Raw genomic sequence first — 15,700 nt, 5'->3', positions numbered from 1 at the left:
ACTCACTTTTTGTTCCTCTTTCTTCACCTCTCTCTTTTCTCCTCACCTCTCCGTCCGTCCGTCTGTCCATCCGTCCATCCGTCCATCCTTCCTTTCTCTCAACAGGAGAGATAAGCACTCGCTTGGTGCTGGACCGTGAGCATCAGTCCAGCTATCAGCTGGTGGTCGTTGTGCAGGACAGCGGGACTCCCCCGCGCAGTGCCACAGGGACCGCCTTCATCTCCGTGCTGGATGAGAATGACAACGCCCCCTCCTTCACTCCCGCCTGGCCTGGGAGAGAGCTTTTCATACAGGTATGCGGCGAGCAGAGGGAATCGCCCCTGTTTTCTGGTGGTAGGTCATTTTAAGTAGTTTCAGAGACATCTGGTGCAAAGGGAAACAATTTCACATCGTTTTTAAAGTGTTTTAAAGTGGGGTTTTTTTAAGTAATGCCCAGTGGATCCACTGTGTAGCGTTAGTTACCAGAGTCTCTGTCCTAGGTGATGGAGGGTCAGCCTTCAGGGCTTTTACTGGGCACCGTGACCGCTAAAGACCCCGACGAGGGAGAAAATAGTACCGTCTTCTACTCGATGTCAGGTGAGGCGTACGTAACGGCTGTGGAACTAAACCACTGAATGTATCAATTCAGCATCGATGCCTCATGCGGCTGAAAGTGTTTGTTTGTTTTTTCCTGTTACACGCCGTGCGCGTATGACGTAGGAACGGTCCGGTTTACCAAGTGTGTGTGCTCGTGTCTGTGTGTCCCGTGGGTCCCAGGTCCCAGGTCCGAGCGCTTCTCACTGCACCCTGTCACGGGAGAACTGCACTCCTCCACTCCCCTGGCCCACGCCGAGCGGCCCGAGTACAGCCTCGCCGTCACGGCCACGGACCGCGGCTCGCCCCCCCAAAGCTCCACGGCCACTCTGAGAATACAGGTCAGCCCCACCGCCGCGGCCAGCGCCATCATCGCGCTCGCCGCCTCTCCATTACCCCGGTTACGGTTGCTGACGCCCCGTATCCCTCACTAAAGGTCAGCCGCCTGCCACACCTGCTCTAAGTGACGTCTCGGGTCCTTCATTTCACAGCGAACCACAGCAATACACAACCCCCAAAATTCCCTGTATTCAGCTGTAGGGGTTAATTCAGCTGTGTTTATTTTTTGCTGTGCATGGTTGATTACAGTTGCATGTTAAAATGGCCTACAATTAACGTAAACATCCTGTTGCTGCCTACAATTACTAAAGTGGATTAAGTGTTGAATGCAGTATGTATCCATTAAGCACGTCGCATTCCACATATGCTGTTGACAATTCAGCTTTTAAATACAGAATTGTCCATTAGAGACCAAACCAAATATGTACAAGGGTGTCATGGTTTGAAAGGAAAATGCATTTGGAGCGTGCCAGTAATATTAATATCAACCTTTCTATCACTAAATTAACCTGTTTGTTAAACTCTTTTATTGTTTATTTACCTCTTCTTCTCACAGTCATCCTTGTTATTTCTCAAAGTTATTTCTCTTTCCTGCTTCCTGTCTTCCTGTTGTTCATCTGCCCAGAGAAGTTCACCTGGAGTTATTTCTACACCCTGTATATTTTAGTCCGTGCGTGTGTGTATTACGTGAGCATGTCTGCTTTTATGTGATCCATGTTTTCAGCAGCAAACGCTCAGAGGGCGCTTATCCTTCAGTCCAGGCGTTTATTCGACTCTGTAATTCTCCTCTAAGTGCTTGGTTGGGGTAAAGGCTCCCCACGGGCTCATCCCAATCTCCCAAGGCTTCCCGTCGATTTGTGTTTGTCTAGGTTTCTCGTCTCCAGCTTCTGGAGGGCGAGACCATCGTGTGACGTGTTGGAGAGTACGGAGTGATTCTCTCGTCACCCTGGCACTCCGGGCGCCTGCGGTGTTCTTCTTTACGCTTGCTTCTCCTCTGCCTGTCCGATCAAAGTCACTTTATATCAGTGGCGCTAAGTAACTGACAAAAACAGTCCATCCCAGTCCCAGTGCCCGTTAATGAAGACCGAAACTGAAACAGCCTGGACAGTCAGCAGTAGTAAATTCCTTTTCGCCAATGCTGGGAAAATTCGTCACACATTTGTAATATTTTCACTTTCCCGTCGGTGTTCCAGAACAAAGGCTCAGCCCCATGATTGATACATTTCTGGATTGAAGCAAGCTGCGTTGCTTGGGCTGTCATCGTTTTTAGAAATCTTCCACTCATTCCCGATCCAGCCAGGCGGAAAGGACGTGACCGCATGTTCATTTTGTGTTGGAATGGTCCCCGGCACTTAATTTATGACTTAATGCGGAATTAATCACTCCACTGTCATATTAGGTTTCATACGAAGCCTCAAATCCCAGCGAGTCTCTTCCCTGCCAGTGCCGTGCGATGGCTCCGCCGTCCAGCGCTGAATTTAGCGTGGTTCGTGAGCTCTAAGATGTCTGGCTAGCGTGCACTGCTACACCCCCCCCCACCACCACGCTTCTCTGTCTCCTTCCTGTCCAAGTACATCTGTCCAACAAAGACATAACTGACACATTTCTGACCAATGTTGATTTATTTGTCGCAGCGAAACTCAGACCCAAAACTCAAACAAGCACCACATCCTCTCGCTGTCTGTCTGCCTGCTTCTCCACCCGCGTGTGTGTCAGGACCATCTGTCCGCCCATCTGGTCTTGCGGATGTCATCCTCCGAGCGTGTCTGGCTCCTGAGTGCCTGGTTTAAGCCCCTTTCTTTCATTTTCGTGAGTATTAAAACATCGGTGGGAATCTGCGGTGAAATGCAAAGCTCTCACAGTGCAACATAGACCACCGCGGACTTTGTCATGTTTAAGGGGTGTGTAAGGAAAATCACCCTTTTCCTAAAGTATATGCCCTTTTTTCCTGAATTGAAATGCCGTTCTTAATGTGCTTACTTAAATTCTGCATTGGTTTTCCTGGCAGTCATGGAGGCATCTGATTAACTCTGATTAACACCAGCAAGCTTGTTTGTCGAGCTGGTCAAAATGGCCTAAAAGTATTGTTTTTCTTTTCTAGTGAAAAGGGAAGAAAAATATGGTCAGGAATATGTTTCTGGTTTGTGAGATTCCACTGGTGGTTGGATCACAAGTTACACAAAGCAGAACAGAATTTTTACACATTTCAATCGTGCTGGCACCTCTTAAAAAATTTTCCATCTTGTCCGTTTGTTGCCAACAGGTCCTCGGCTCCAACAAAGGGGCGTCCGCAGCCAACGTGGTGTCTGTGTCCTTGAACCCGACGGAGGGAGACAAGCCGGGTTCTGTCGTGGGTTCCGTGCGCTCGCCCAACAGTCAGATGCTCCCTGAAGCTGGCACGGTCACCTACGCGGTGGTGGGTGGCACGGACCGGGACGGAACCTTCATGGTGGACCGTCAGACAGGGGACGTGTACCTGGCCCGCGAGCTGGACTTCGAGAGGGCACCGCGCTACACGCTCCAGATCGAGGTGGACGACTTCTCCACGCCGCTGCCCAAAAGCCACTTTGTCACTCTGGAAGTCAACGTCCAGGACAGCAACGACCATTCGCCAGAGTTCCCAGAGGACCCAGTCACTATAGTGGTGCCCGAGGACACGGAGCCAGGATCTCCGATCCACACCTTCCGGGCCACAGACAAGGACGGGAGCGGCCCTAACAGTGACCTCACCTATTCCATTATCCGGCAGTGGCCCGGAACCCCGGACCTTCTGCATCTCGACCCCAGCACCGGAGTCCTGTCTCTGGGCCAGACGCTGGACCACGAGAGCGCCTCCTCCCTCATGCTGGTGGTCCAAGCCACCGACTCGCCCGCCGACGCGAGCCGGCGGCGCTGCTCCACTGTCACCGCCCAGGTGTTCGTGACGGATGTGAACGACAACGCCCCCTCGTTCACGTCGCCCGGCATGGTGGGTGTGATGGAGGACCAGCCGGTGGGCTTTGTGCTGCTTCACGTGATGGCCCAGGACCCTGACCGGGGAGAGAACGGCCGGGTGTCCTACCGCATCTGGGATGGCAATGCCGAGGGCAAGTTCAGCCTCAGTCCAAATACCGGTGAGACTCAGTCCAACCTAGCTTATACGGCACAGGTGCATTTCAACGTTACCGTGTCATTAATACAGCAATCGTTACGCCAGCCTTGAATGATAAAGCCTAATTTTACTGTGATTGGTGTTAATTGGACCCGAGGGAGTCCTGTGAGGATTAATTCAGATCTGCTGATTAACACTCCAGTGACGCTTGTGATACTCTCTCATTTTCCGACACTTGGCTAATTAGCATATCGTTTCATATCTTAATTAAGTCAAATCTATTCATATTATTCATAAACCTAGGAGATCTTGAGATGGATTCAAATCTAAGTGAAATCCCGTTTCAACAGGCTTTGCGGCACTGTTCTCTTGTAGTGCAGGACGTTTTGAAGCCAGATGTCTTGCGCAGTGGCTGTTCTGTCGGGTCCCGTTCTGGCCGTTGACCAATGGAGTTTCGCTAGAGCCCCTGCTGGGGGCATAGCTGGCCACTCCTCTCCATTCACAGCTCTGCTCATGGCTCCGCCTTCCTGGCCATAACTGCAGAACTCAAGCTCAACCTCCGCACACTCTTCTCTCGTCAGCTGACTTGCTCTGCCAAGACTGTTAGCGTTCATCATGCGTCTGTGTGTTTGTTTGTGTTTGTCTGTGCGTATATGTGTGTGTGTGTGTGTGTGTGTGTACCTCTGTATATTAGTGTGTATGTGTGCTTATATTCTTGTGTGTGTGTGTGTGTGTGTGTGTGTGTGTGCGTGTGTACTTGTGAGTATCTGTGTGTGTGTGTGTGTGTGTGTGTGTGTGTGAATGTACCTGTGTGCGTGTGTGTATGTGCACGTGTGTGTGGTTGTACCTGTGTGTGTGTGTGTGTGTGTGTGTGTGTGTGGGTGGGTGTTGTGTGGGATGTGCACGTGTGTGTGCGTGTGTGTATGTATGGTTGTACCTGTGTGTGTGTGTGTGTGTGTGTATGTGTGTGTGTGTGTTTCTTTGTCTGTGTGTGCCTGCATGTGCATAAGGCTGTGTTTGTTCTTTACTGTAACACAGAACAGAGAGCAGAGAGACATCGTGGCCCATCATGCTGCAGACTATTTCCAGTACGGCATGCGCTTCTCTGTTCCGGAAGCTTCTGTTCTGGTTACATGAGACGCGTGTGAGCTTAGCAAGTCCAATTGCTCTCCTCAAATATGGCAGCAGTGCGCGTTCGCTTCGCTCCTCGCCAGGGAGGCGGTTCCCCAAGCGCTCGTCCCGGTGTGGCCACAGAGCCCAGAACCAGAACTGACCCTGCCGCCACTGACCCACTCTCCACTGGCAAAAGGGGCGTGGTGAAGGGGTTTTACGCCCATGGCAGGCAGGCGTGGAGGCAACGGGGGCATCATTTTGGCAGGGTACGGCGGGCATGGGGCATAGGGTTTTCTACCCACCCCCTCCCTGCGGCAATTGTTTTCTGCAGTGGAAAGAACTCATAAACTGCAGGCAGATAGTCTGGGCTCTTTGCCGCGCCTGAATCATTTGCGTTCAGGTAGGTAAGGCTCTGGGAAGGGAAGGTTCTTTGAGGTTTGTTTGGTTGGTTGTTTGTTTGGTTTTTTTTGTAATTCCTTGCCACTGGCCCGCGTGTGCTTAACTTTATGGATGTGGCACACCCGAGGGCCCGCTGCCATCCCAGCAAGCATGTGTGCATGACTGTAAGGGTGTGTGTGTGTGTGTGTGTGTCTGTGTTGTGAACGCATGTGGGCGAGAGAGTGTAAACGTGCTCGAGTGCGAACGTGAATCAGCTTTCGGGGAAAAAACGTTTATGCTTCAAGTTGCAGGAAAAAAACATTACACTAACTCTTTTTTTTTTTTTTAAAGGTCCGTTAAAACAGCAGTTTGGGGTTTGTAATGCACTGAAGAGATCTTCGTTGTCCGCGTCTGTCCGACAGGGGCACTGTCTGTCCTCAAGCCACTCGACAGCGAGGAGCAGACCCACTTCAACCTGACCGTCCTGGCGGAGGACCACGGGGTGCCCCAGATGACCAGTGTCCAGCAGCTGACCGTGCAGGTGATCGACGTGAACGACGAGGTGCCGTTCTTCCAGGAGAGTGCCTACGAGGCTTTTGTCACTGAGAACCAGCCTGCAGGAGCCACCGTGCTGGTCGTGTCGGCTTCAGACCTGGACCAAGGTAGGAACCAAGTACTCAAAGCTACCTGAAGCAGTCTGGAAGTGCCGTGGTAGGTGTAGCCTTGGTTCAGCACCTCATATACATGCCTGTTAACGTAACAGCGCATGTATACAGCCATACTGATAAACTTGTAACTCCCTTTGAATAGAAGCAGCTGATAAATGCTGATAAATGCAGATGTGGTCCTTACAAAAGCACTTTTTCACTATTATCAAATGAATTTGTGGAATTTAAGGGCATTGTGTGCAGTGACAAAATGTAAACATAAGTTGAACATAAGTTAGCATAGCTGAGTGAAACATAAGCTCAGGATCAGAGTTCAGCGTCATTTCTGATTCCTTTCACATGTTTTCACACTTTGGCTTGAACCACACCATCTGTTGGAGCGCTTAACTCTACTACTGTCTGCTTAACCCTCTCCGCACCTGGGCAGGTCGCAGTGCTTCTGTCAGAACTCTAAAACAAACAAACAACCCACCGGCCCAAAAAAGGACGTGACATTTCGGGTTATGAGTATGATTTTCCCTTTCGCCTCTGTGTCATTTTAGGCCAGGCCGACCATATGTGGGTGGTTTTAACTGTGGTGATGTCAGAGAGTTGGTGGTTCTGGGCTGTGTGTGTGTAGGGTGGGGGTTGCATTCTTACGGCTTTACACAAGAGCACATAAAACAGAGGGATTATTACCGGACTCCCCTGGAGTTGTTAGTGGCGAACACAGGTGACGCTCGGCCAGACCGCGTGCCCTTAGCACGCAATCTGGCATCCGAACACCAGGGGGAGGGCGCCCAGTGCCAACCGCTTAGACAGCAAAATAAACTACAAACAAATTTTAGACGAAGAAGAAGAAAAAAGGCAGTGTGTTTACCCATTGCGTGAGAAAAGCCAATTGTGCGTTGTGCACACAGTCTCATGAGAGCGGTGTGTTTTCCTCCGGTTAGAGATGTGTTTAATGTGATGGAGATAGTGTTTAGAGTTAGCACTGAAAGAAAGGGATGCGTCCTACATATACACAGACAAAGAAACACACACCCACACACAGGTACACACACACACACACACTCACACACACACATACACAACCAGGTACACACACACACACACACACACAACCAGGTATACACACACACACACTCACACACACACACACACTCACACACACACATACACAACCAGGTACACACACACACACACACACACACACACACACACACACAACCAGGTACACACACACACACACACACACAGACAGACACACACAAACACACCCAACACACACACACAGACACACACAAACACACCCAACACACACAAACATACACACACACATACACAAACACACCCAACACACACACACACACACGCGTGCACGCACACACACACACTCACACATTCACACACAGGTATATGCATGCATACATACGCGCACACACACATACACACACACACACACGCACACACACACACACACACACACGCACACACACACACACATACACGCACACACACACACACACGCGTGCGCGCGCACACACACACACTCACACACTCACACACAGGTATATGCATGCATACATACGCGCACACACACATACACACACACACACACACACACACACCCAACACACACACACACACACACACACACACGCGTGCACGCACACACACACACTCACACATTCACACACAGGTATATGCATGCATACATACGCGCACACACACATACACACACACACACACACACACACACACGCACACACACACACACATACACGCACACACACACACACACGCGTGCGCGCGCACACACACACTCACACACAGGTATATGCATGCATACATACGCGCACACACACATACACACACACACACACACACACACGCACACACACACACACATACACGCACACACACACACTCACAGGCCTGTATGGGTTATCGAAGTATCTTTCTTTCCTTTTCTAAGTGTTTCATTTCTTTTTGATGTTTTATGTGCTCCCACAGGGAGCAATGGCTTTGTCTCTTATGGAGGCATAACACAGGATGCTTTCAGCATCCACCCAGTGACAGGTGTTATCACAACCAACAAAGTGCTGGACAGAGAGACCCAGGAGGATTACACCATGACAGGTACACCCCCCCTCGACAGGTACACTCCACCATGATAGGTACACCCCACCGTGACAGGTACAGCCCCCCTCAAGAGGTACACCCCACCATGACAGGCACACTCCACCTTGGCAGGTACACCCCTCCTCAACAGGTACACCCCACCTCAACAGGTACACCCCACTGTGACAGGTACACCCCACCGTGACAGGTACAGCCCACTGTGTCAGGTACACCCCCCCCTCGACAGGTACCCCCCCCCAACAGGTACACCCCACCTCGACAGGTACACCCCACCTCGACAGGTACACCCCCCCTCGACAGGTACACCCTACTGTGACAGGTACACCCCACCTTGACAAGTACACCCCCCCTCAAGAGGTACACCCCACCATGACAGGCACACTCCACCTTGGCAGGTACACCCCTCCTCAACAGGTACACCCCACTGTGACAGGTACACCCCACCGTGACAGGTACAGCCCACTGTGTCAGGTACACCCCCCCTCGACAGGTACCCCCCCCCTCAACAGGTACACCCCACCTCGACAGGTACACCCCACTGTGACAGGTACACCCCCCCTCGACAGGTACACCTCCCCCTCAACAGGTACACCCCCCCTCGACAGGTACACTCCACCATGATAGGTACACCCCACCGTGACAGGTACAGCCCACTGTGTGAGGTACACCCCACCTCAACAGGTACACCCCACCTCCACAGGTACACCCCACCTCGATAGGTACACCCCCCTCGACAGGTACACCCCACTGTGACAGTTACACCCCACCTTGGCAAATACAACCCCTCTCAACAGGTACACGCCCCCCCCTCAATAAGTACATCCCACCTCGACAAGTACACCCCACCTCAACAGATACACCCCACCGTGACAGGTACAGCCCACTGTGTCAGGTACACCCCACCTCAACAGGTACACCCCACCTTGACAAGTACATCCCCCCTCAACAGGTACACCCCACCTCGACAGGTACACCCCCCCTCAACAGGTACACCCCACCTCGACAGGTACACCCCCCCCTCGACAGGTACACCCTACTGTGACAGGTACACCCCACCTTGGCAGGTACACCCCCCTCAACAGGTACACCCCACCATGACAGGTACAGCCCACTGTGACAGGTACACCCCACCTCGACAGGTACACCCCACTGTGACAGATACACCCCACCGTGACAGGTACAGCCCACTGTGTCAGGTACACCCCACCTCAACAGGTACACCCCACCTTGACAAGTACATCCCCCCTCAACAGGTACACCCCACCTCGACAGGTACACCCCCCCTCAACAGGTACACCCCACCTCGACAGGTACACCCCCCCCTCGACAGGTACACCCTACTGTGACAGGTACACCCCACCTTGGCAAGTACACTCCCCCTCAACAGGTACACCCCACCTCGACAGGTACACCCCCCTCAACAGGTACACCCTACTGTGACAGGTACACCCCACCTTGGCAGGTACACCCCCCTCAACAGGTACACCCCACCATGACAGGTACAGCCCACTGTGACAGGTACACCCCACCTCAACAGGTACACCCCACCTCGACAGGTACACCCCACTGTGACAGGTACACCCCACCGTGACAGGTACAGCCCACTGTGTCAGGTACACCCCACCTCAACAGGTACACCCCACCTTGACAAGCACATCCCCCCTCAACAGGTACACCCCACCTCGACAGGTACACCCCCCCTCAATAGGTACACCCCACCTCGACAGGTACACCCCCCCCTCCACAGGTACACCCTACTGTGACAGGTACACCCCACCTTGGCAAGTACACCCCCCCTCAACAGGTACACCCCACCTCGACAGGTACACCCCCCTCAACAGGTACACCCTACTGTGACAGGTACACCCCACCTTGGCAGGTACACCCCCCTCAACAGGTACACCCCACCATGACAGGTACAGCCCACTGTGACAGGTACACCCCACCTCAACAGGTACACCCCACCTCGACAGGTACACCCCACTGTGACAGGTACACCCCACCGTGACAGATACACCCATTGTGTCAGGTACACCCCACCTCAACAGGTACATCCCCCCTCGACAGGTACACCCCCCCCCAACAGGTACACCCCACCTCGACAGGTACACCCCACTGTGACAGGTACACCCCCCCTCGACAGGTACACCTCCCCCTCAACAGGTACACCCCACCTCGACTGGTACACCCCCACTCGACAAGTACATCCCCCCTCAACAGGTACACCCCACCTTGGCAGGTACACCCCCACCCAACAGGTACACCCCCCCTCAACAGGTACACCCCACCTTGGCAGGTACACCCCACCTCAACAGGTACACCCCACCTCGACAGGTACACCCCCCCTCAACTGGTACACCCCACCTCAACAGGTACACCCCACCTCGACAGGTACAGCCCACTGTGTCAGGTACACCCCCACCTCAACAGGTACACACCACCTCGTCAGGTGCACCCCCCCTCGACAGGTACACCCTACTGTGACAGGTACACCCCACCTTGGCAAGTACACCCCCCTCAACAGGTACATCCCACCTCGACAGGTACACCCCCCCTCGACAGGTACACCCTACTGTGACAGGTACACCCCACCTTGACAAGTACACCCCCCCTCAACAGGTACACCCCACCATGACAGGCACACTCCACCTTGGCAGGTACACCCCCCCTCAACAGGTACACCCCACCTCAACAGGTACACCCCACTGTGACATGTACACCCCACCGTGACAGGTACAGCCCACTGTGTCAGGTACACCCCCCCCTCGACAGGTACCCCCCCCCAACAGGTACACCCCACCTCGACAGGTACACCCCACCTCGACAGGTACACCCCCCCTCGACAGGTACACCCTACTGTGACAGGTACACCCCACCTTGACAAGTACACCCCCCCTCAAGAGGTACACCCCACCATGACAGGCACACTCCACCTTGGCAGGTACACCCCTCCTCAACAGGTACACCCCACTGTGACAGGTACACCCCACCGTGACAGGTACAGCCCACTGTGTCAGGTACACCCCCCCTCGACAGGTACCCCCCCCCTCAACAGGTACACCCCACCTCGACAGGTACACCCCCCCTCGACAGGTACACCCTACTGTGACAGGTACACCCCACCTTGGCAAGTACACCCCCCCTCAACAGGTACACCCCACCTCGACAGGTACACCCCCCTCAACAGGTACACCCTACTGTGACAGGTACACCCCACCATGACAGGTACACCCCACTGTAACAGGTACACCCCACCTCAATAGGTACACCCCACCTCGACAGGTACACTCCACCTTGGCAGGTACACCCCCCCTCAACAGGTACACCCCACCTCAACAGGTACACCCCACTGTGACAGGTACACCCCACCGTGACAGGTACAGCCCACTGTGTCAGGTACACCCCCCCTCGACAGGTACCCCCCCCCAACAGGTACACCCCACCTCGACAGGTACACCCCACCTCGACAGGTACACCCCCCCTCGACAGGTACACCCTACTGTGACAGGTACACCCCACCTTGACAAGTACACCCCCCCTCAAGAGGTACACCCCACCATGACAGGCACACTCCACCTTGGCAGGTACACCCCTCCTCAACAGGTACACCCCACTGTGACAGGTACACCCCACCGTGACAGGTACAGCCCACTGTGTCAGGTACACCCCCCCTCGACAGGTACCCCCCCCCCTCAACAGGTACACCCCACCTCGACAGGTACACCCCCCCTCGACAGGTACACCCTACTGTGACAGGTACACCCCACCTTGGCAAGTACACCCCCCCTCAACAGGTACACCCCACCTCGACAGGTACACCCCCCTCAACAGGTACACCCTACTGTGACAGGTACACCCCACCATGACAGGTACACCCCACTGTAACAGGTACACCCCACCTCAATAGGTACACCCCACCTCGACAGGTACACCCCACTGTAACAGGTACACCCCACCTTGGCAAGTACACCCCCCCCTCGACAGGTACCCCCCCCCAACAGGTACACCCCACCTCGACAGGTACACCCCCCCTCGACAAGTACACCCCACCTCGACAGGTACACCCCCCCTCGACAGGTACACCCTATTGTGACAGGTACACCCCACCTTGACAAGTACACCCCCCCCTCAACAGGTACACCCCACCATGACAGGCACACTCCACCTTGGCAGGTACACCCCCCCTCAACAGGTACACCCCACCGTGACAGGTACAGCCCACTGTGTCAGGTACACCCCCCCTCGACAAGTACACCACACCTCGACAGGTACACCCCCCCTCGACAGGTACACCCTACTGTGACAGGTACACCCCACCTTGACAAGTACACCCCCCCCTCAACAGGTACACCCCACCATGACAGGCACACTCCACCTTGGCAGGTACACCCCCCCTCAACAAGTACACCCCACTGTGACAGGTACACCCCACCGTGACAGGTACAGCCCACTGTGTCAGGTACACCCCCCCCTCGACAGGTACCCCCCCCCCCCCAACAGGTACACCCCACCTCGACAGGTACACCCCACCTCGACAGGTACACCCTACTGTGACAGGTACACCCCACCTTGGCAAGTACACCCCCCCTCAACAGGTAGACCCCACCTCGACAGGTACACCCCCCTCAACAGGTACACCCCACTGTAACAGGTGCACCCCACCTCAATAGGTACACCCCACCTCGACAGGTACACCCCACTGTAACAGGTACACCCCACCTTGGCAAGTACACCCCCCCTCAACAGGTACACCCCACCTCGACAGGTACACCCCCCCTCGACAGGTACACCCTACTGTGACAGGTACACCCCACCTTGGCAAGTACACCCCCCTCAACAGGTACATCCCACCTCGACAGGTACACCCCCCCTCGACAGGTACAGCCCACTGTGTCAGGTACACCCCCCCCTCGACAAGTACACCCCCCCTCAACAGGTACACCCCACCTCGATAGGTACACCCCCCTCAACAGGTACACCCTACTGTGACAGGTACACCCCACCATGATAGGGATACCCCACTGTAACAGGTACACCCCACCTCAATAGGTACACCCCACCTCGACAGGTACACCCCACTGTGACAGGCACACCCCACCTTGGCAAGTACACCCCCCCTCAACAGGTACACCCCACCTCGACAAGTACACCCCCCCCTCAACAGGTACACCCCACCTCGACAGGTACACCCCCCCTCGACAGGTACACCCTACTGTGACAGGTACACCCCACCTTGGCAAGTACACCCCCCCTCAACAGGTACACCCCCCCTCAACAGGTACACCCCACCATGACAGGTACACCCCACTGTAACAGGTACACCCCACCTCAATAGGTACACCCCACTGTGACAGGTACACCCTACCTTGGCAAGTACACCCCCCCTCGACAGGTACACCCCCCCCTCAACAGGTACACCCCACCTTGGCAAGTACACCCCCCCTCAACAGGTACACCCCACCTCGACAGGTACACCCCACCGTGACAGGTACAGCCCACTCTGTCAGGTACGCCCCACCTCAACAGGTACACCACCCCTCAACAGGTACACCACCCCTCAACAGGTACACCCCACCATGACAGGTAGAGCTCAATGTGACAGGTACACCCCACTGTGAGAGGTACTGCCCACTTCAAGAACAAGCAGCTTTCTGCCATGTATTACAATGGGGGACAAACAGGCTTCTTCTTCTTCTCCCAGTTGCTAAACTGGCATATAATTGCTTGGTTTATGATTACAAATGTATTCAGCAGTGCCAATTAAATGTCATAACACAACTGAAAGGGACTGTTGCAGAAAATTGGCTTTCGGCAATGATGGAGGAAAGAAAAAAAACCTTCGTGTCTCTCAAACAGTGTACGCCAAAGACGGCGGCTCTCCTCCTAATTTTGCGAAGACCACGGTGCACATCACTGTGCTTGACCAGAACGACCACAGACCGGCCTTCGGGAGGGTGTACTACAGCCTGGAGGTGCCGGAGAACCAGGATTCTGTGTCCCTGTTCACCCTGAGGGCCAGGGACCTGGATGCAGGGGCCGGGGGCCTGGTACAGTACAAGATCACTGGTGAGAACTGCTGTCCTGGCGGCCGGAGTGTTTCACACTGGGCTGGCAGTTGTTTGCAAGCGCTGCCGTTTTCACGCATTTTCCGCTCATTCTGGGTTCATAAAACATGGACTGTGGGGGCTGTGAAATGAAAACTGACAGCGCCTGTCTCAAATTTTGTAATGCATTCATTAAAGGTGCCTTGTGTAATGAATAACCATTTGAAATACTATTAGGCCTAAAGCCTGGTCATTTCATGCTTGTTTTAATTCTCGTCTTTTGTAAGATGGAGACCCTTCGGGTGATTTCCACTTGGACAGGAAGTCTGGCGTGCTGTCCACCTCTAGAGCTTTGGACAGGGAGAAGAAAGGCCGGTACACCCTGAGCGTGGAGGCCCGAGATCTGGGCACCCCTGCCCTCAGCAGCTCGGTCACACTGGACATCACAGTTCTGGACCTTAACGACAACAGCCCCACGTTCGCCAGCAGCAGCTACGCGGTGGAGGTCGCCGAGGACGCCCCCGAGGGCTCTTTCATCCTGGAGGTGACCGCCACAGACCGGGACGAGGGACCCAATGGCCAGGTGCTCTATTTCCTGAGCCGAGAGTCGCGAGGCATGTTCACTGTGGACCAACACGCCGGTCGCATCATCACGGCCTCCGTTCTGGACCGGGAGAAGGCGGCGACCTACAGTTTCCAGCTGTACGCCGTAGACTCCTCCCCAGCGCATCCCCGCAACGCTTCGGTCCAGGTGACGGTGCACGTCGTTGATGTGAACGATAACGCGCCCTACTTCATCACGGACCCCCTCGTTTGCAACGTCTCCGGCAGCGGCGCGGCCAGCCGCCGGGTCCTAGCCACCATGCGCGCCGAGGACAGGGACTTCGGCGCCAATGGTTCAGTGTTCTATCGCTTCGCCAGCCCTGTCAAAGGCTTCACCATCAACTCGCTGACCGGGGACATCCAAGCCACCGAGATGCTCCACAGCCTGACCCAGGGCCAGCGGACACTGATCGTTCAGGCAATGGATCAGGGGAGCCCACCGCAGTCTTCGATCGGGGTGGTGGTGGTCTACGTTCGGGAGCAGAGCTACAGGGGGATCCGCTTTGCCCGCACCTCCAAGGACGTCAGCCTGCAGGAAAACGCGGCCAAAGGTATGCCACTGACGCTTGGGTCAGAGCTGGGTTCATCTTTGCATTTCCTGTTTAGGCTGGGGTTGAATCAAAAGAGTTGGTAATATACTCGGACCACACAGACGTGTAATATGGAGGTAATTTGGTACCTTTACCCGGTATTTTGTCATTGGCATTTTTGCCAGAGTTGTTCATCTCTCTGCTGTCATACAGCTATGTCACCAGTCTGGGACAGGA

The 15,700-nt window shown here is 54.5% G+C and overlaps 1 protein-coding gene across 1 annotated transcript in view; it reads left to right on the top strand.

Moving 5' to 3' along the window:
• Positions 1 to 15,700, top strand: part of dchs1a (dachsous cadherin-related 1a) — an 86,737-nt gene that overhangs the window by 63,502 nt on the left and 7,535 nt on the right. Inside the window, exons 7-14 of the mRNA XM_027017956.2 lie at positions 106 to 293; positions 480 to 576; positions 757 to 914; positions 3,176 to 4,025; positions 5,917 to 6,156; positions 8,158 to 8,283; positions 14,143 to 14,352; positions 14,618 to 15,484. Coding sequence (XP_026873757.2) covers positions 106 to 293; positions 480 to 576; positions 757 to 914; positions 3,176 to 4,025; positions 5,917 to 6,156; positions 8,158 to 8,283; positions 14,143 to 14,352; positions 14,618 to 15,484 — 2,736 coding nt within the window. The remainder of the gene's footprint in view (positions 1 to 105; positions 294 to 479; positions 577 to 756; positions 915 to 3,175; positions 4,026 to 5,916; positions 6,157 to 8,157; positions 8,284 to 14,142; positions 14,353 to 14,617; positions 15,485 to 15,700) is intronic.

The sequence above is a fragment of the Electrophorus electricus genome, chromosome 15, assembly GCF_013358815.1.
Source record: "Electrophorus electricus isolate fEleEle1 chromosome 15, fEleEle1.pri, whole genome shotgun sequence".
NCBI classification, from domain to species: Eukaryota; Metazoa; Chordata; class Actinopteri; order Gymnotiformes; family Gymnotidae; genus Electrophorus; species Electrophorus electricus.
This window is presented reverse-complemented; position numbering and strand designations above follow the sequence as displayed.